Source organism: Cervus canadensis, chromosome 9 (assembly GCF_019320065.1).
Source record: "Cervus canadensis isolate Bull #8, Minnesota chromosome 9, ASM1932006v1, whole genome shotgun sequence".
NCBI lineage: Eukaryota > Metazoa > Chordata > Mammalia > Artiodactyla > Cervidae > Cervus > Cervus canadensis.
In genome coordinates, this window is record NC_057394.1 from 10,699,255 (window position 1) to 10,720,027 (window position 20,773).

The window sequence follows — 20,773 nt, forward strand, 5'->3', positions numbered from 1 at the left end:
CCCTGCACCAAGTTTCCAGACAGAATTGGCAAAATTGACTTTTTTCCTTAAAACATGTTAACACTCATACTTCACACGTAATATGGATACATCATCATCAGTAGCTATATTCCTTTTCTTCCCCCCTGGTTAAGGTTTATTTCTTCAGTCTCTTCCAAAGAATTTTTTTTTAACTTAAATCTTTATAGAAAAATTTATAAAGTTCCATAGATATCAGCAACTCATAAATTCCAAGGGGTTTTTGGATAACCCTTTTCTTTAAAAAAAAAATCACTAACAGAAAAATTTCACTTCCCATTAAAAAAAAAAAAAAGTGCACACGCACACATGAGGCTAACTGATCATTACTATGCTCAGTCACAGGGTGACAGGAAAAAAAAGCCACCACCATAAAAGGATGTCTGGTAATCTCCCTTAAAACAACATGCCAAGGTTAACCTACTTCAGTTTGGGCGAATACTGACTGCCGCCACACAGGGGCCCCAACAAGGCACTGAGAGGTAAGTAACAGATATTTTGCTTTTTCCAACAAATTCTTGTAAGTTAAGAAAAACTTTGAAAGTCTAGTTAAGGTTTAAAGTAAAGGTAAAGAACCTTTTTAACAAAAAGCTATAAACATTTCTAACATCAGAAATCTTATCATTTATACATTTGAGACTCTCTGGTGACTGGCAGTTCTAATAAGCTTGATATTAAGCTAGGTGAAGGTAGTGAATCAGGCCAGAAATATCTTTGCCAAAAAAAAAAAAAATAGGGCTTACTTTGTATTTCTGCGTGAACTCACAATTACAAAAAACAGTATCAAGTAGTCAGCAAATACTGCCCGTATTTCAGGATACTTTATGAAGGAAAAGAACAAAGTTAATGTGGAATGGAGCATTCCTACACATAAATGTGCTGTGATGAAGTTATTCAGCACAATTGAAAAGTTAGTACATGTTACTATTTGACCACAGATCTATGTACATAAAAGTCTTCCCTGTATTTCTGTTACTTCTCTACTTTTATACTTTCTATTATTTCTCAGGATAGAATCTCAGTAGTCAAATTCCTGGAGCAAAGGGTACACATTTAAAAACAAAAAAAAACTTTAGTTAAAATTGATATTTTTTAGTTTACAGAAATATTTACTCTCCCACCAGTGGCAGACAGTCTGGGCTTCACTGCTTCTCTGACAACATGAGTATTTTAATTCTAAATATAAACTATTAATCTAATAAGTGAAAAAGGAACAGCGCTTGTTTGTTTATGTTTATCTAAAGATCAGAAAGGCTAAACACAGCTTGGTATTTTCTTCCTAGAACTTCTGTATGCATAAAAAATATCACAAAACAATGAACTAGGTGCAGTGAACTGCCAATATTTATGTCCAGGTTGGGAACAGAGGTGACAGAAACTCTGGGTAACATGTAAGCTGTGCAGAGACTTCCTTTAAAGGAGGGTGTGCTTTTTGAGGGGGAGGGTCTTGCTCCAAGTACGACATAGGATAGTGGTTAAGAGCATGGGCTCTGGAGTCAGGCCTACCCTCTCTTATCTACCAGTTGCGTGACCCTGGACATGGTACTTCTTGGGCTTCATCTGCCTCACTTGTAAAATGGGGAGTAACCATACTGCCCGGTCCTTGGGTGTCATCATAAGTGCTATATAACATTGATTGTCATAGAAAGTGCTGGAAAACTGCCTGCTAGCCTTGGTCTCTCCTCCCTCTGCCCATTAAACCACTGAAGGATGAATCCAATAGGCAAAGTTTCCCTGCCCTACCACTTCTGTGGGCATTTTCTTTTTCTTGAACTTTTTTCGAGATCTTTAGAGAACATATCACATGGAGACTGAGTCTATGGATGTCTATACACCTAACTGTGCTGCCTGGCTGGACTCTGCATCTGCTAGGATTTCAGTGCATGTTTTCTCTTGGAGGGGTTAATTGCAGTTCTTGGACATGACGCTGCAAAGAGCACACGGCTCCAGAAAGCGTCCTGATTCACTAGGCTCATATATCGTGTGAGTGGTGGGAATGCCTATGATAAATTACTTTCAACTGGCTTCTGAGAGCTTCTCAGTAACATGACCAGTCATTTAATGGAATAAATAGTAACTCAGGTCACTCTATGACTTTTATTCATTTATGCTTTCCATAGGCATTGATTAGATATCTGCAGCTGGCCAGATCTGAAACATTCTAGGGGATAACATGAGATAAAATCTGCACCCTTTAAAACTTTACAACTAAAAAAAGAGTTCCCCAGCCAGTAAAGGAGTTTGGCAGGGACAGTAGTCTTTCTGCTATGGTTATGGGCCCCCTGCAACTGCTAAAATGTCCCAGTTGTGCATGTGCTAAGGATGTGTAGTATCCCCCAGTGCATACAGCTTCCCAGCCTCCCAAGAAGTTTGTAAAACACAGGCATTCAATGGCAGATGAAATAACTAACATGTGAAAATCCCCTGAAAAACAACAGAGTTGACAAAGATCCTTGTGGTATCTGGAAAGCCTGAACAGAGAAATAAAAATATTCTGTTAAATATCTGCAAATATTTAACAAGCGTAAGTCGTCCTAGGTATTCACCATCTCTTGGTGGAAATTTCAGTCCAAACTATTTTCATAGACATTCTGTTAAAGCTAGTAAAGTCTAAATTCGTTTATGAAACTTTTACTTGCATTAAAATATGCTAGAGATAAATTAATGAACCCCTTATTGACGGCAACTTATTCTCCTCCTCCCCTCTCTTGTCCTGTCCCCCCTGCCCTTCTCTTCCCTCTGGTGCAGGCAGGTGTACGAGCTGGTATGTGTTAAAGTTCTGAGATGTCTTCCTATTTTACTTGTTTCCTACCAATAACATCAGATCATGCTGGAAATAGGAGCAGAGGCTAAAATGTATTACACTGAATGTCATTCCTGGAGCTGATCTGCCGGGAGTAAATCCTGACACTTAACAGCTGTGTCTTGAGGCAAGACTCGTAAGCGCTCTGTTCCTTGGTTTCACCACTGGCAATGGATTTGGGAAAGCTTTGTGAGAGTCTGGGAGTGAATATACCTAGGGTGCCCAGGGCAGTGCCTGGGACACAATCTATGCTGAATACTACTGGTTACTTTTATTCATCAAACGCACCCTGTAGTCTAATAAATAAACTCCGACGGAGGATCAAGAAAGCTGGGACTCTGCTACTCCTTAATGGGTATTTACTGAACACCAATGATGGGCCGGCTGGAGATAACACCAAATTAACACAGCCGCCACTCTCAGGACTTCACAGGCTAGCAGGAAACAGGAAAAACGAAACAAGACAAAAAAACAGTACGGATGCCAGTACAGGGCGCAGGGCCCTGGCAAGGGCGCCCCACGCTGCCTTTCTACAGGGCGGGGCAGGTGCTGTCGAGGGAGGAGAGGACAGGACAGAATCAGGGAAGCTTCTGGGAGCAGCTGATTTTGAACAAAGGCCTGAAGGAAAGAAAGCAGGAGTGGAGGATGCAGGCTGGGGCCGAGGAGGCGTCAGAGAGAAGGAAGAGGATCAGAAAGGAAGAGAGTTGTGAGAGAACACAGCCTATTCCAGCAGGGCCTGAGCTCGAGGTCACGGGAGGGAAGATGGCCAGAGATCCAGCTAAAGAGGGAAGCGGAGCCGGATCACGAAGGAAACTGTGCGTCACTACAGACAGCGTGCAGTCTGTCCAGGTCCAGAGGGCACCGTGTGAACCGGCGGGGGCTGCAGCTGCAGCTCCAGAGAGAAGTGAGGGCGGCCTGAGACAGGCAGAGCAGAGGGAGCAGCACACACACAGGCAGACAGACAGACAGACAGAAGGGCGCGTGCAGGGGGCAGGGAGGAGGGGTGAGCAGGCCAAAGGCCCAGGAACCACCGACTGGCGGGAGGCAGGGGGTGACAGAGGACGCGGAGGCCTGGGCGCCTGCGTGGCCCCTGGCTCGGCACCTGTCCTGGGGGGAGGACCCCTGAGCAAGAGATCTAATCTCTCTGGAATTCCCTTCATCCATAAAGTAAGGATATGTAACATTTCTGACTAATTTCTATGAGATAACAGAGATGAAATGCAAAATTTGAAACTCCCTCAGACTTTAAGGAGAAAAGCTACACATTATTTCTGGAAACATTTTGGATTCAGGGGATAAAGGTTAATACTGACTCAGCCCTTCTTTATAAGAAGTCTTTATATATTTATATACATATATTTATGCAGTTGATTATCTTGCATATAGGTCCAATCATGCCACATGGAAATGGCCTTTGTCTTCCTTACACTGAAAAGCATACTAGGGTGGGAATTTTTTTTTTTTCTTCCAGTTCCTAAACAATATGCCACATATTTCGAGTCTTCAGTGCTACTACCTCCTCTGTCTTCATCTCTGAAGACCTCCATATCATTCGAGTCAGGATTCAAGTTGCCAAAAAGCCACAGGAGGAATAAATAACCAGTGAAAGGTGAAAGAAAAATAGCCAGACTACATAAAACCCCAAATGTGCAAGTGGGTGTTTAAGCAGGTAACACAGGTCAGGCACCTTTCACTTTCCCATCAGTTCTGACGTACGCGTTTACAGAAGGTGCGGCGTCTCCAGGGGGTTCAGGACACCACGGGGGCACGAAGAGGAAAGGACAGACCAGCCAACACTGAGGTGTTTTTCGTTTCTGAAGATGCACCCCACGCACTGGCCTGTACCTGACCCTGGGCAGACCTACGGGGAGGCAGTCAGGACCAGACCATGTCCTGGGGTCAGCCGCAGGGTCACCCTTCCACAGATCGGAGAAAGCAAGTGAGCTCCCCAGGAGGCAGGGAGGAAAGCTGCCCTCAGACACACTGACCGCAGATGACAAGACTCCTGACATAGATGCTCCGGCGCATTGGGGTGGGGCAGGGTGGGGGGGTAGTTTCCCTCGGAGACATGGAGGCAGCTATCAGCCTGCTTTCTGGACGATGTTCCCTGTACATCCTCCCCAAAAATCAATCTTGGACACAGCTACCAACTTAGGACTCAAAGTAGGTTGGGTCGGTGGGACACCTGATAGCATGGGAAGATTTCTTTGACTAGGTTATCGGGTATGGACTGACATCACAGCAGTTCAGAGTGGCCTGGAACAGGCGCCTGGCCACGCCAGTGGTGGGAAGCAAGGCTGGGCCTGTGCTGTTTACCGCTGTCCGTGCCTTGGGGCTCTTTCCACAATCAGAATGACAATCAGGAATGACTCTCCTGCTCCTGTTTTGCAAGGTGGGCTTCCCTGTGGTCCAGTGGTAAGGAATCTGCCTGCTAGTGCAGGAGACGCAGGTTTGATCCCTGGGTCAGAAAGATTCCCTTGAGGAGGGCAGGGCAACCCACTCCAGTGTTCTTGCCTGGGAAATCCCAGGGACAGAGGAGCCTGGTGGGCTATAGTCCACAGGGTCGCAAGAGAGTCAGATGTGACTCGTGACTAAACTTTGCAGGGCAGTGGGGACACACAACTGCTCGAGTGGTTTCTCACCTTGAAGCAGGTGAAAAACATCCCTGGGTGATTGCCAGGCCCTGGTGTGCGACACTGGACCAGGTTCAGATGTCCCTGTTCGCTCAGCTTCCAGAACACGAAGGCTTTTCCAAGCCCCTGACAAATACGTATAAAAATCGGGTAACTGGAGGAAGCAGCAATGATTTCTTTCTTCCATGGAGTATGTTTGTCCTCATGCGTGCTAAGTTGCTTCAGTCGGGTCTGACTCTGTGCGGCCCTATGGACTATAGCCTGCCAGGCTCCTCTGTCCATGAGATTCTCTAAGCAAGAATACTGGAGTGGGTTGCCATGCCCTCCTCCAGGGAATCCTCCCGACCTAGGGATCGAACCTGCATCTCTTATGCCTCCTGCATTGGCAGGCGGATTCTTTACCACTAGCGCCACCTGGGAAGCCCAAGTGTTTGTCCTCAGAGGCGCCGAACAGCCTCAGCCTGCTGTCCTGAAACATCTGTGCTTGTCTGTTTCCCCAGGAGACAGAATCCTTGTCCCTTTGAGTCGGGAGCCTTTCTCTGCCCACCCCTTTCCCAGGGACTTTCTTTTCCTCCACTTAGAAATCTTTCCTCAATCTTAACCCTCTTCAACAAAATAACCAAAGGACAGTGTATCAACAGAAATCAAAGAATCGGATCAGACAGCACACATCATTCAACAACAGTCAAATATCATTTGCACCTGCACGTCCACTCTGGGGCCCCCTGGGTTGTTTTTGAGAGCGTGCTCCAGGAACTTCCTCTCTGGCGCCGGCCACTGTGGGCACTTTGACTCAGACCATCTCGACGTGTAAACACGGTCCTGAGCAGACTTCACCTCACAGACAAGTCACCTCTTAGCAATGATCCTGTCAGCACGCTTTGACCCATTTGGTTCATTCATTAAGGCCTGAAATTAAACAAAATTACTACAAGATTAAGCCCTTCTCATTTCAAGTGTTGATGATTATTAAGTGAATATATATTAGGGGTAAAGTGACATTTCAGGAATCTTAGAGCTAAACTCTAAGAGCCAGTATTCTAGCATTTACTAGATCTTTGAATATAATGAAGACTTTATTCTGCTTCTGCCACAAATAAAAGCTAAGACATTAATTATCCAAGCAAGTAAGCTGAGACTGCAAAAAGTATGTATCAGTACCCTGTGAAAAAAATCACAACTGCCTCCAAGTTGGTATCCAGGGTAAATATTTCTAGAGTACAAACCACACTAGCTCTTGGACAGTTTTCTGAAATACTAATAAATGAGTTTTGAGGGGGCTTTTTATTTTTTCCTTTCTGTGGCTAGAAAGAACATGACAGTTCATGTAAACATGTCCGGTTATGCAAAAATGAGATGATAGTGTCTTAAGAAATGCTCGCTAACCTAACTAGTAAGGAAATCAATCTGCAGAAAACCACACACACAGGCCCACTCCCCAAAACATAAGTAAAAATACTTTGGAGGATATTCATATTTTGCTGTGGAAGAACTTGCTGTTAAATGTTAGGATAATAGTAAAGTTAAAAGGATCAATATTGAGTGACAGAGACAAAACTGAGACAGCTTCCTTTGCTTATTAACACAAACTTTAAGAGGCCTGGAACGGATGGCTGCCCTGTGGCTCCCTGGGTGGAACCTGAATAAGGACCCACACTTCCCACAGCCCAGGTACATCTGTGCCCTCAGGGCAACCCTCATCCTTTCAGGGGTAAGGCACGGAGGACAGCTTAGCGACAGGGCACGTCTTTTCACCAGAAAGCTTTACAATGAAATTATAACTGTTAGAGGTTCAAGTACTCTAAGGAAAAAAGATTTAGAGTAAGCACCTCTTTGTGCTTTTCTCAAGGCAATAAAAGGGCGAGCCATAGGACTTTCAAGTACAACTCAGTATATCTAACCTCAATAACACATCAGATGCTGTTGTCTTAACAATTATGAAAAATGTTTAAAATTCAGTGTAAAATAAAGAGGTAAAGAAAGGAATGATTTGGTTATGACTAAAAGAGGAAGGATTAGAAACAGTTAAAAGGGGAATTTGCAATGCAAAGGTTGATAAAGGAGCACTGTAACGCAAGGAGCAAGCAGAACCTGGGTGTGTCAATGATATAACACCTAATTCGGACAAGAGCACATTTCTAGCATCCATTCATCATCAGGTGTAGGTCCTCGGACATTAAAAGTTACTATGTCTGAATTTTCAGGACCTGGCGTGTGGAGGGAGCACTAGAAAACCATTTTTCCTGAATAAAAGCATGGAGTAAGTCGAGGTTCAGGAAAGTAATCCTGAATCCTAAAAGGATTAAAGGAAGAGACAAAATAGGGTTTCTGAGGGAATATGGTAACAAATTGAGATTGCCTGATACAGGAACAGTGTAACAGTCAAATATGTGAAAAGATTTTTCTCTCAATTTGAAAAAGATAAAATGGACTAGAACTATAGCATTAATAATAACACTGGGTAAACACCACCAAAGGTAGAGCTGTCGACCGATGGAATCGACCTTCCAGAGGTTGCTAAAGAGCCGAACGCACACATTTCCAAACAGCCCACATTCCCCTGTACCCGAGAGCCTCTGGGTCAGCCCACGGGCACGGCCCCCTTGTGCAAGGGCCTTTCTCTGACTTGGGATGGGGCCTCTCTGCAGTCTCCCCTCAGGGCTCTATGACGCAGCGTCCTCCGGCCTGGCCTCGACCTGGGAAGGCGCTTCTCCTGGAACGGGAGCCCCACCACCTGCTGGAAGAACCGGCCGCCCGCTCCGGAGCGGCAAGACCACGTGCGCCCCAGCTGTCTGTGCACAGGTGAGGACGGCCCTGACGCCTCGACCACCCTGAAACCACAGACTCTCGGTTCTCGAGAGACAGTGTGGAGTGGCTGCCCCTGCCGAGCGTTGGACGGGGTAGGAGGCTGGGAGCCAGGTGGGGAGGGAGAAGAATCCAGCGTGTCCTCTACCTTCTCTGAGAGGGGTCGCCTCGAGGGCAGAGTAGGCAGGTGCTGGCCACACCTGGCTGCCAGGGCAGCTGGGAGGGGTCTTCCAGATGTCACTTAAGGTTGGTGGCCAGCAACGACTCAGGCCTGAATCTGAATAAAGAACACTCAGGGGTGAGCTCTGAAACACAGGTCAGAGGACAGGCTTTGGCAAGAACAGCTGAATTGTAAATTTTTCCTCACATTAAAAGGAAGTATTTACCTATTTACTCGTTTAGCAAGTTAATTCATGTTCAGTGTTAAAATTGAGAAGGTATGAATGAAACTCAAAATTTACTTGTACAAAATGATGCGCTGGCTTCTATATCCACGCACAGATGTGTGTGTAAATAACTGCTTTTCTTCCTTCCAAAGTGGCCTGACGTGGAATCTGCTTTCCCTACTTAACATTATTCCCCATCAGGAAACAGGCATCTATGTGGCCATGTCCTATTCCACTACAGGGCCATAAACTAACCAATTCCCTAATGATGGACATTTGATTTGATTGCAAACTTTCACACTTAAAATTTGACACTGTGTTAAACATCTTTTCCTTAGGATAAATGTTCTGAAAACACTGCCTTTTGTGTTTCATCCATCAAAAGACACTCATTTTTGATGGATGCTACTGGATGCTGGACTTCGCGCAGTGAAGCAGTTGGCCATGCTTTTACAACTGGTGGGCAGTGACACATTCTCAGAGTCAGTGTAACTTTCCTAACCTCTACAACCATTATTCATATGGAGGATTAGCAGACTCCACGGTGTTGTTGTTTTTTTTTCCCCCACCATGTATTTTCAAAGGCAGTTCCCAGGAACCTGCTTTGGAAGATTCCTCAAAATAAAATTTAAATGCTGATATTTTCAGAAAAAAATTTTTTTCACAAAAATTCAAAAAACCAAAGGTAGCTCTTGATGCCTGTTCCTGCAACCCGTGCCTGGAATTTCCACCTGTGTCCAGTCTCAGTTTCTGCAGAGTTGCTTCCCATACAAAACCTTTCCCAACTAATGGATAGAGCTTCTTCTCTCTTTATTTCATAATTGCAATTCTATGATTTCCCTTTCGAGAATCACTCCATTCCCACCCCCCCACCCCCCGACCAAAACACATAAAATATAAAGCCCATACTTACTGGGTGGGTTTTGTTTGGATTTCTAATTCATCAATGACTCCATTTATTTTTTATTATTTTCTTCTATTTTGGGGGTGGGGGCAAACTCAGTTCTTTTCTAGCTTCTTGAGCTATATATTTAACTTCAGTTCAGTTATTTAACTTAGCTACTTTCAATTTTTTAAGAAATAAATGCCTTCAAGGCTTTGCATCAATCTTGGGTTAACTCTTTAGCTGCACTCCACTCCACCGTTTTATAATACTTTTGTCCTTTCGTTCTAAGATCTTCAAAATCTGCATTGTGATTTCTTATTCCGTAAGTTCCTTAGAAAAATATATTTCTAGAGTCCAAATTGATTCTTTCACTTATTTTTGATTTCTAATTTAGTCGCACTGTACTACTCACAAGGCATGTGAACTGCTGTTGTGTTATGTTGTGTTAGTCGCTCAGTCGTGTCCGACTCTTTGCAACCCCAGGCTCCTCTGTCCATGGGATTCTCCAGGCAAGAATACTGGAGTGGGTTGCCATTTTCTTCCCCAGGGGATCTTCCTGACCCAAGGTTTGAACCCGGGTCTCCTGCATTGCAGGTGGATTCTTTACCACCTGAGTCACCAGGGAAGCCCTTACTCACAAGGAATGTGAGCTGCTTGCTAACGATTTTCTGAGACTTTGGAGACACGTCTCATAACTGAGTACAAGGTCAAACTTGCAAAGAATTCTAATGTGCTTTAAGCACAAATTCTGTTAGCATTTAAGTCCTGTTGGGTTAATCTTCTCTTTTTTACCTATCGTATTCTAATGAAAATGTGTTAAGCTCTCATTACAGTTGTGGGTTCGACAATTTCTCCTTTACATTCTGTCAAATTTTGCTGTTACATGTAAAATTTATGATTATTTTTATGTCCTTGAACTGTTCCTTTGAACTTGTGTAGTGAATTTTTTTGTTTCTATTAATATTGATTGTGCTTTGAATTCTACTTTTTTCTGACGTTACTATTGCTACTCTAGCTTTCCAATGGTGGATTCTTTACCACTGAGCTACCAGTATACGGCTGGATTATTAAAAATCCAAACTGATAGTCTCTGTCTTTTAAGAGGTGAGTTCAATGGTGGCTCAGATGGTAAAGAATGTGCCTGCAATGCAAGAGACTCTAGTTCGATCCCTGGGTCAGGAAGATCCCCTGGATAAGGGAATGGCTACCTACTCTAGTATTTTTGCCTGGAGAATTCCATGGACAGAGGAGCTTGGTGGACTATAATCCATAGGGTCACAAACAGTCAGACACGACTGAGCGACTGACACTTTCACTTTCAACTTTTTGGGGCTTCTCTGGTGGCTCAGACGGTAAACAATTTGCCTACAATGCAGGAGACCTGGTTCGATCTCCTGGGTTGGGAAGATCTGTTGGAGAAGGGAATGGCTCCCACTCCAGTATTTTTTTTAAATTTACTTATTTTTAATTGAAGGATAATTGCTTTACAATGTTGTGTTGGTTTCTGCGACAGGAGGGGTGTGTGTGTGTGTGTGTGTGTGTGTCTGTGTGTATTCCTTCCTTCTTGAACCTCCCTCCCATATCCTACACCTCTGCTTGTCACAGAGCCTCGGTTTGAGTTCCCTGAGTCATACACCAAATTCTACTCCAATATTCTTGCCTGGAGAATCCCATGGACAGAAGAGCCTGGCGGGCTGCAGTACACGGGGTCTCAAAGAGTCAGACACGACTGAGCAACGAACACTTTTTCACATCAATGTATTTAAATTTGTCGTGACACTTTTCCTATCTTCTTATTTTGGTTTTTCAACCTACCATTCTCATCCTTTGCTTTTTCCCAGAGTCTCTTTTCCTATCTTCCCTTGATTAATAAAAAGTTCTACTTCCTTTTTTGCTCCCATTTGCTTTAGGTTGTATTCCTATATTTTCATGATTAACCTATCAACACTGTAGGTAATACACACCTATGACATTAGTGCAGTCCTCTCAGAACCACCTTGTTCTGTTGGTATCACTGTTTTAAGATTGTTACAGAGCTTCCACCTCACTTAATACAGCAGTTGGAGATGCAGATGTCTAGTTAGTGTTTTGATAAGGCTAGAAACAGAGTTCTTCCCTTTAACATACAGTACCATCATTACTAGATATGTTGACTTCTCCCTCAGTTACAGTGACTTTCAGATGAGATTTGTGCATAGAGACCTACCACAAAATTATTTTCCTTCTAAAAATAACTTTACAGGGGACTTTCCTGGCAGTCCAGTGGTTAAGTTTCTGCACTTCCAATGTAGGGGGGCTCGAGTTCAATCCCTGGTCAGGGAACTAAGATCCCACATGCCATGTGGTGTGGCCAAACAAACAGAAAAAACTTCACAGAATTTATTACTCTGCTGTTTCTTAGTTTTATCGAAGTTCATCCTTATATATGGATTTCTATTGTAGGAGTTTTTCACTTTTCATCTTAGACACTATTTATAATAAGAAAAGAGGTAGAAATAATCCAGGTATTCATCAAGGGGGTAGGGAAGCAAATTATGCATTAATGCTGGAACACTTCAGAATACGTAAGATCTAATACACAGATCAGAATACATGAGATCTACACATATGACAAAGACAGACTACCCTGATCCATGAACATAGTAAATGAATAAAACAGAACACAGAATGCCATGTGTGTAATTTTTCCTACTGTGTGCACATGTAAGAATGCACACTGCATACATCAGTGGGGCACCTGCAGAATGATACTCTTTAACACTAATTTAAAATTCTCCCCTCAAAGGACTTTTTTCTTTCTCTTTTTGTTTCTTTTTCTTCTTTTTTTGTTGTTTTTGTCATGGTTGCCGTGGTCACGGTCTTCTTCTTCTTTTCTTAAAGAAAACCTAACTTTCAGTTCCTAACAAAGGCCTTAGCTTGTTTCTCATAATTTTTGGGTTAACACAAATCAGACTACTGTGGTAAGTTCGTATTTCGCTACATAAATGTGTGACTGATTTCATTTCCTGGCAGTGATATGCATTTGACAAAAAAAAAAAAAAAAAGTCCAACTGATATTCAATTTAAAAGCAAAGTTTTACGCTTTCTGAAGTGTGGGGTGCTTTACGTGATTTTACTCTTTACCAGATAATGATCCAAAAAACGAAGGGGAAATTTCTGCCTAAAAAGTTAGTGCATTCCCTTGTCACAAAAATACATTTGCCCTATTTAAATGGTTCTATTTCCTTTGCCAGAGCTTTGCCAAAACGACCAAATTTTAAGAGTAAAAACATAAATTTCAGTCTCTGCTCCTCCTGTTACAATATAGTATTGTAACCACATGACATACAGATTTTTGAAAATTATATAAATCTTGACATTTTAAGTTAGATCTCAAGGAGTTAGTTTATATCACTTTTAGTTAAATATGCTTTTTGTTTTATTTATATTTTAAAACTTTTAAAATTAAAAAAAATTTTTTTTGGCTTCACTGCTCAGCATGTGGGATCTTAGTCCCCCAACCAGGTATGGAACCTGTGCTCCCTGCACAGGTCTTAACCACTGGACTGCCAGGGAAGTCCCTAAAAATGCTTTTAATTTTTTTTTTTTTGATTGTCAATCTTTATTTTAATGTTTGCCTTTAAAGCTATAAATTTCCCTATAATCAGAACTTTTAGTTGTATTCCACAAATTGGTGGCACTAGTGGTGAAGAACCTGCCTGCCAATGCAGGAGATTTACGAGAATGCTTTTAATAAAACATGCCCTTCTTGGTTTTTTTAGAGACCCTGAACACCACTGATGGATATAAAAATGGACAATTTTACTACACCCTCTGCAGCTTCTCTGGAAAGTGACTGTGATCTCTATGCCCACCACCACACAGCCAGGATCCTCATGCCACTGCATTACAGCATCGTCTTCATAATTGGGCTTGTGGGAAACTTACTGGCCTTGATTGTCATTATTCAGAACAGGAAAAAAATCAATTCTACCACTCTCTATTCAACCAACTTGGTGATTTCGGATATACTTTTTACCACAGCTCTGCCTACACGGATAGCCTACTATGCACTGGGCTTTGACTGGAGAATCGGCGATGCCCTGTGTAGGATAACCGCTCTTGTGTTTTACATCAACACATATGCAGGTGTGAACTTCATGACCTGCCTGAGCATTGACCGGTTCTTTGCTGTGGTGCACCCCCTGCGGTACAATAAGATAAAAAGAATTGAACACGCGAAAGGCATCTGCATATTTGTCTGGATCGTGGTATTTGCTCAAACACTCCCGTTACTCATAAACCCTATGTCAAAACAGGAGGCTGAAAGGACTACATGTATGGAATATCCAAACTTCGAGGAAACCGAATCCCTCCCCTGGATTCTGCTTGGTGCCTGTTTCATAGGATACGTAATTCCGCTCGTCATTATTCTTATCTGCTATTCTCAAATCTGTTGCAAGCTCTTTAAAACTGCCAAACAGAACCCGCTAACTGAGAAATCTGGTGTCAACAAAAAGGCTCTCAACACAATTATTTTTATAATTGTTGTGTTTGTTGTATGTTTCACGCCGTACCATGTTGCGATTATTCAACACATGATCAAGAAGCTTCGTTTTCCTGGTCTCCTGGAATGCAGCCAAAGACATTCATTCCAGATATCTCTGCACTTTACAGTATGTCTGATGAACTTCAACTGCTGCATGGACCCTTTTATATATTTTTTTGCATGTAAAGGGTACAAGAGAAAGGTCATGAAGATGTTGAAACGTCAAGTCAGTGTATCAATTTCCAGTGCTGTGAGGTCAGCCCCTGAAGAAAACTCACGTGAAATGACAGAAACTCAAATGATGATACATTCCAAGTCTTTAAATGGAAAGTAAAAGGAAAGGAGTCTTGGATTTATACCAAAGTAGACTGTATGTTGAATTTTGCAAGACTTTTCTTATAACAAGTGTTAGACTTCCCATTAGGATTCTTTTGAATTCCTTTCACTGGGCACTATTTCTCACCTCCAACTTGGAAGTAAACTGATGTATTTTTACACTCAAGAACAACATTCAGCAAAATTCTCATTTGTAAATGAAATAATATACCTTTAAAAGGGAGGGTATTTTAATAAGTTTCAGTATAAAAAGAAAAGTTTTGTGTTAACAAAAAATTAAATCATTAAGGTTCCTCACCAATAATTCAAAAAAAGAAAAAAAGACTATTCAAATTGTATATTGCCAGTGTAGAAATGTTAATATTGTAATATTTCCTTTCTCTCTTTTTTTTTTTGTGTGTATAACATATCAATTCATGTTTCTTTCAATCTTAGACTTTACCTCCTTGATAATAACCATTTTTTTTTCCTGAGTCATAAATTTTCATCTCAAGAAACTTGTTTTTGAATAAAGAGCTAGATGCTACAAAATTATGAGTATGTCCTTCAATGCTCACTGTGAACTCTCAGCAAAAGTTACACAGAAGAGGAAACTAGCAGTAGGCAGATTTTGGAGCAAAGCCTTATGATGATGACGGTGATGAAGGCAATGAAAGCTCTTCCCAAGCAGCCAGCACAGCGTTCAAGGACCACTGCCCAGGAACATGACAAGGATCTCATAAGGAAAGAGGGTACACTTGCTAAGCACTTCTTGAGAGTTTTAAAAAAAAAAAAAAAAAGGCAAATAGCCTTGGTTTTTCTTGGGTCCCTAGGGGATGGTATCTTATTTATACAGAAGTCGGCAGTACCCTGTATCTGTATTTCAGTGGGTTGGGTTACCAGGAAGGGTAGGGAGGATGAGCAGTGGGGGTGTAATTGTGGCTTGCCTTGTTAAGATGGAGAGTAAAATGGAAAATCATGAACTTCAGAGTCACCAGGATTCTTTACAACATTATCGTTGTTTAGTCACTAAGCGATGTCCAACTCTTGTGACCAAATAGAAATACCTCTGTATAACCTGGGTTCGATTCCTGGGTCAGGAAGATTCCCTGGAGAAGGGAATGGCAACCCACTCCAGTATTCTTGCCTGGAGAATCCCAAGGACAGTAGCCCACCAGGCTCCTCTGTCCACAGGGTTGCACAGAGTCGGACATGACTGAGCAACTAACACTTTCTTTACAAGTAGCACAGCCTCCCCAAGTACAGTAACCCATCTGCCGGCTCAGATTTGCTTTACTGGATCCCTCAACTACCTTAAGACAGTACCTATGTTAGCAATGACTCCACATTTGATAACTAAAGAAATGAAATGGTATATGATGGGTCATACTGAAAATTTTTATTAGGCTTTATATCCTGGAAATACTTTCTTTTAAAGTCTTACCTTACTCACTTTCAGATTTTATCCTGTAAGAAAACTAATCTTAATGGTTGACTCAATATCATTTACTGTGTACTTTCAGATTTGTATTGTGTTAATTTCACAGATACCTTAAAGCCATTGTCAAAAATAGCCACTGGTCTTTGTGACTCCTTAGGGAGATAGATGACCACATGGGTAGAAGTCAGGAACTTAGGGCCTTTCCTTCATCTATAAATTTTTCCAAGTGAAGAAGAAAAAGGGCAAAATACTACACTTTATGCAAGGTGGCACTTATGTAGACATTTGAGTTTGATTCCCAAAGAGAAACCATTGTGAAAGTTGCTAAATGAAAACTAGAAACAAAAGCTTCCTGAATTTCAGAGCATCTTTATGGCACACAAGTTGTATGACTGTGTTCCAGCACAGACTACTGTTTGTATGAGCCAACATGCTGTTTCATAGTAGATGAGAGAGTCCTCTTTGTGCTAACGGGGTCAGTTCTTAAGATCCTTCAAACAAGACAGTAAATATCTATGTCACTTGACGAAGGAATAACGCGCTTTTTTCAGAACAGTCTTCTGCCTCCTCCTTCTACTATACCACAAGTCTATATACACGATTTTATCCGATGATCAGGAGCCATACTGCCAAAAAGGTAAACTTTAAACCTACCTCCAATTAATCTTTTTTAAAAAGGTCTGTACTCTAATCAAACTCAGTTATTCCTTGTCCTTTGAAAGGCCCTTATTGCCTATTTCATTCATGAAGCCATGGTTCCTACATGGCCTTGGAGCACTATCTTGTATTATTAGTTGGCTTCAGGTTTATTTCCTATGCATTTCCCTCAGGAGTAGGTAACCTTGGAAAACAGGGACAATGATGTATAATATTTGTATTCTGTTACAGGAAAAAAGGAGGCGGCCTTATATACCAGACATTATTTGAAAATCACAACCTATAAGTCCTTCTACATTGACCAGGTGATATATTATTAACAATTTTAAATAATAACAGGGAGGTAGGAAGAAAACATCTAAGAAGGCTGATAGATGCTGCTGCTGCTAAGTTGCGTCAGTCGTGTCTGACTCTGTGCGACCCCATAGACGGCAGCCCACAAGGCTCCCCCATCCCTGGGATTCTCCAGGCAAGAAGACTGGAGTGGGTTGCCACTTCCTTCTCCAGTGCATGAAAGTGAAAAGTGAAAGTGAAGTCACTAAGTCGTATCCAACTATTAGCGACCCCATGGACTGCAGCCTACCAGGCTCCTCCGTCCACAGGATTTTCCAGGCAAGAGTACTGGAGTGGGTCACCAGTGCCTTCTCTGAAGCTGATAGCTACAAGGCAGCTAACCATACTTCTTCTTCCACAGTTTTATTTTTATTTCTAAAAGGATCATTTGGTTAATTAAAAAAAAACAAACTCTCAAAGCTACTTAGCTTAAGTCAGTATAAACACGCAGACTCTTCAGTGACAATATAGGATAGTACAGAACAGTAAAGGTTAGATTTTAGAAATGACATCAGGTATATATGAAGAGTGCAACTGGTCCAGGAATTATGTAATGTCTTCCTTTTCACAATCTATGAAACAGGATGGACAGACTGTATTGCCCACACTTTATAAAGAAATCTAAATTAAGGAAAGGAACCTGGTAAATTCAGAGACAAGGAGCAACAGGAACGTAACCCTAACTTCATGTCCCAGTCATAAAAAGAACTGAAGCACACAGACTCAGAAAAAAAGTATGAGAAGGCAGGTTTAATTATAGGCCAGCAGGTTAGCTAACCCTTCAACAGGACAAATAACCAAGAGCTGGAAGACAACACGCTCCGGCTGTGAGTTCCCCGAGGATGAAAGTGCTGTAGGTTAGATACGCAGCACCTGGTACAACCTGGCCCAAAGAAGTCTCTCAAGTGCGCATCGAATTGGTAGCACCTGCTTTGTGCTATTACCAACAAAATACTAAAGCCCTACTGAAAGATCTCCAAAGTTCTTAATTTTTTTGGGAAATGAAAAAGAAGTTACATATGCTAGAGAATATGTAATTGTGTAATTGAAGACAGGGCTTCTCAAAGACCCTGCAATTTAAAGCAGATATATTAAGAACAGAACTAATTTCCCAAGAAGCCAGTTCATATTTAATTACAGAAATATGTTCTGTTTGAAAACAACTTTAAATTTCAAGAGGCAAGGGCAGTGGCTCCTACTGATCACTAAAACGTACCAGGCAACCTTAAAAGAGGAAGCTCGGCTCTTAAATAAACTTTTAAAATGGTCTATTTTGGTCACTCTTAGCCCACTGTAATTTGTTATTCTTTGCAAAGCTAAAAACATCTGCTCATTGGACTATTAAGAGTGAAAAAATGAAGAGTTGATCTGGTGACAACACAGCCCATGTTTTGGAATCTGGGGGTGACTAGCGTTCAGGAGAACTGATGTCACTGGACGTTTGCTTTACATTAAACTCTGAAGAACTGGTCACTTAAAAAATAATCCTCAGATTTCTATTCATTTGAAAGTTCAATTAGCTGAGAAGGAACAACTGCTGACTGTTTGCTACACACCGCTTTCGAGTACCTGACAGGCATTACCTCCCTCAATCCTCACTCCTTTAAGGGGTGGGTAGAACTTTATCTGGGGCTTCCCACATGGTTCAGTGGTAAAGAATCCTCCTGCCAGTGCAGGAGACAGGGGGTTCAATCCCTGGGTCAGGAAGATCCCTTGGAGGAGGAAATGGCAACCCACTCCAGTACTCTTGCCTGGAAAATCCCATGGATAGAGAAGCCTGGCAGGCTACAGTCCATGGGGTCGCAAAGAGTCGGACCGACTGAGTGACTGAGTGCACACACATAACTTTATTTTGCTGATGAGGAGACTGGAGTGCCAGGCCATGGAGACATGGAGCTGGGAGCTCGATCCAGACCCTCTGGCCCCAGGGTAGTGCGACTGGGAGCACAAGGTTTTCACCACCTACAGAACTACGTTCATTAAGAGACGGCTCCATTCCTCCACTTCCTGTGGCTTCCTGGGCCTCGGACATGTCCCAACACCACGTCGAACCTTCAGCTTATCTTCTTTCCCTGTGGGAGCACCCTAATTTCTCTGCTTTTCAAGCTCCATTCCCTCAGTCCCACACCTGATCATCATCTCTCATCCACGGTATTTGGCCAGTAAGCCCTGCTTTCATTTTCTCCTCCAGAACTCACTCTTGCCCATCTTTTCTTTGCCCCAAATCAGCATCCTAGGCTGGATGCTGGCATCACACACCTAAATGACTACAACGTCTTGCCTACTGCTCCCCTCACCTGAAGCCAGACACTTTGGCCTTCCTTTCAGGTGCTACACCAGAAGTCAGCAGATTAATAACAAAAACCATGCTAAACAATTGCTAACAGTAACATGGTATGAGATAGGCTTTATATGTATTCAAGCCTACAATAATTCTTCAAGGCTGGTCCCATTGCTGCTGCTGCTGCTAAGTCACTTCAGTTGTGTCCGACTTTGTGCGACCCCATAGACGGCAGCCCACCAGGCTCCTCTGTCCCTGGGATTCTCCAGGCAAGAACACTGGAGTGGGTTGCCATTTCCTTCTCCAATGCATGCATGCATGCTAAGTCGCTTCTGACTCTGTGCGACCCTATGGACAACAGCCTACCAGGCTCCTCTGTCCACGGGATTCTCTAGGCAAGAATACTGGAGTGGGTTGTCATTTCCTTTTCCTGGTCCCATTACTATCCCTGTTTTATAGATGAGGAAATTATGCCCCAGAGAAGTTCAGTCAATTACCCAAAGCCACACAACTAGCAAGCAGGGGAGACAGGCTCTTGACTCTACAGTCTGGCTCTAAGGTCTGTCACTCATTATCACTACACTGTCCCTTTTAAACAAGTAGAAGTATATGCCAGGTCCTCAGACAGCCTTGGAAGAGACACTTACTGCTCACTGGATATTCTCAACTTTCTATTGTGGCACATGTGACTACCTCCAGCCAATGGGTTGGCCAGAAAAAATGATGTAGGTCCCTTCCTACATGGAGCTTTGGACAGTAGTGACGAACCTCCCACACCACTGTTCGGCCGTGGGGACCAGAGAGGTTCTAGATGCGGGACCTCTGTCAGCCTGGGTCCTTGAATGAGTAAATGGAGAACTCCCCAGCCCATACCCCATCCATCTGTGTTGACAAAGTAGTGCAAAAGAGAGATGCATTTATATTCAGCCACTGAGACCTCAGGGCTAATTTGAAGCCACAACAGAGGCTAATTAACACACCGACCCATACACCAAGGGTAAGAAAAGAATGTGCCCTCTGTGCAGTTCTCCCAGCAAACAGATGTAATCTTCCCTAATCCCAGTTTCATCATGTCATTTCAGGCTCCAGGACTGAGAGTAGTTCCCCATCATGGACCGCATGAAGTGCAGGTTCCTCTCTCACACTTTCAAGCGTCTGCTACCTCGCTGTTCTTCATTGCTCAATAAGTACCTCTCAAGATAGCTGGTCTACCCCATGAATATGACAAATACTTGGTCCTTTTGGTTGGATTCTCCTGCTTCTGCCATTCATTCTTTACACTCACATTCTAACTGTACCTCCTCCTTTCATTCTCCTTTGACTACTCAAAGCCACCCATCTTCCCTTTCCTCAACTTATTTGGCTTTCATATAGCCTATGCCACACAGTTTTAACTTTAGACAAAAATTATCTTGCCACAAAAGAAGGGAAAAAATACAATGGCCTGGAAACCTGGTTCTGGTTTGACTGTGTATCAGCTATATCACCTCTTGTCAAGTCTTTTAGCCTTTCTAGATTTCCGTTATCTTATCAATGAAATAACAGCACTATGTGACATGTACGCTCTCTGCCAACCATCGCACAGCCTGTGGTCTGTTATTTTACATGCATCACTCTTATATCCCTCAGTTTAAACATAAGCCCCATTAGGGCAGAGATCTTGAATCTTCTTTCCATTCTGGGTAGC

General features: G+C 42.6%; 2 protein-coding genes across 3 annotated transcripts in view; one reads left to right on the forward strand and one right to left on the reverse strand.

Annotated features, from left to right (window-relative positions):
• UBAC2 (UBA domain containing 2) overlaps positions 1 to 20,773 on the reverse strand; it is a 163,064-nt gene that overhangs the window by 67,812 nt on the left and 74,479 nt on the right. The gene's annotated exons all lie outside the window — the stretch shown is intronic.
• LOC122447118 (G-protein coupled receptor 183) lies at positions 369 to 14,921 on the forward strand. Of its 2 annotated transcripts, none has more exons than XM_043477505.1 (3): positions 369 to 500; positions 8,103 to 8,256; positions 13,293 to 14,921. In XM_043477505.1, exon 3 carries the CDS (start codon positions 13,311 to 13,313, stop codon positions 14,391 to 14,393), a length of 1,083 nt encoding a protein of 360 aa, XP_043333440.1. In that variant the 5' UTR covers positions 369 to 500; positions 8,103 to 8,256; positions 13,293 to 13,310; the 3' UTR covers positions 14,394 to 14,921. The 2 variants fall into 2 exon arrangements, with proteins under 2 accessions (XP_043333440.1, XP_043333441.1); XM_043477506.1 differs by lacking the exon at positions 369 to 500 and adding an exon at positions 4,324 to 4,430.

Excerpts from the sequence above, each read along its gene's own strand:
- LOC122447118 (XM_043477505.1), top strand. The coding sequence starts at position 13,311 with ATGGATATAAAAATGGACAATTTTACTACACCCTCTGCAGCTTCTCTG.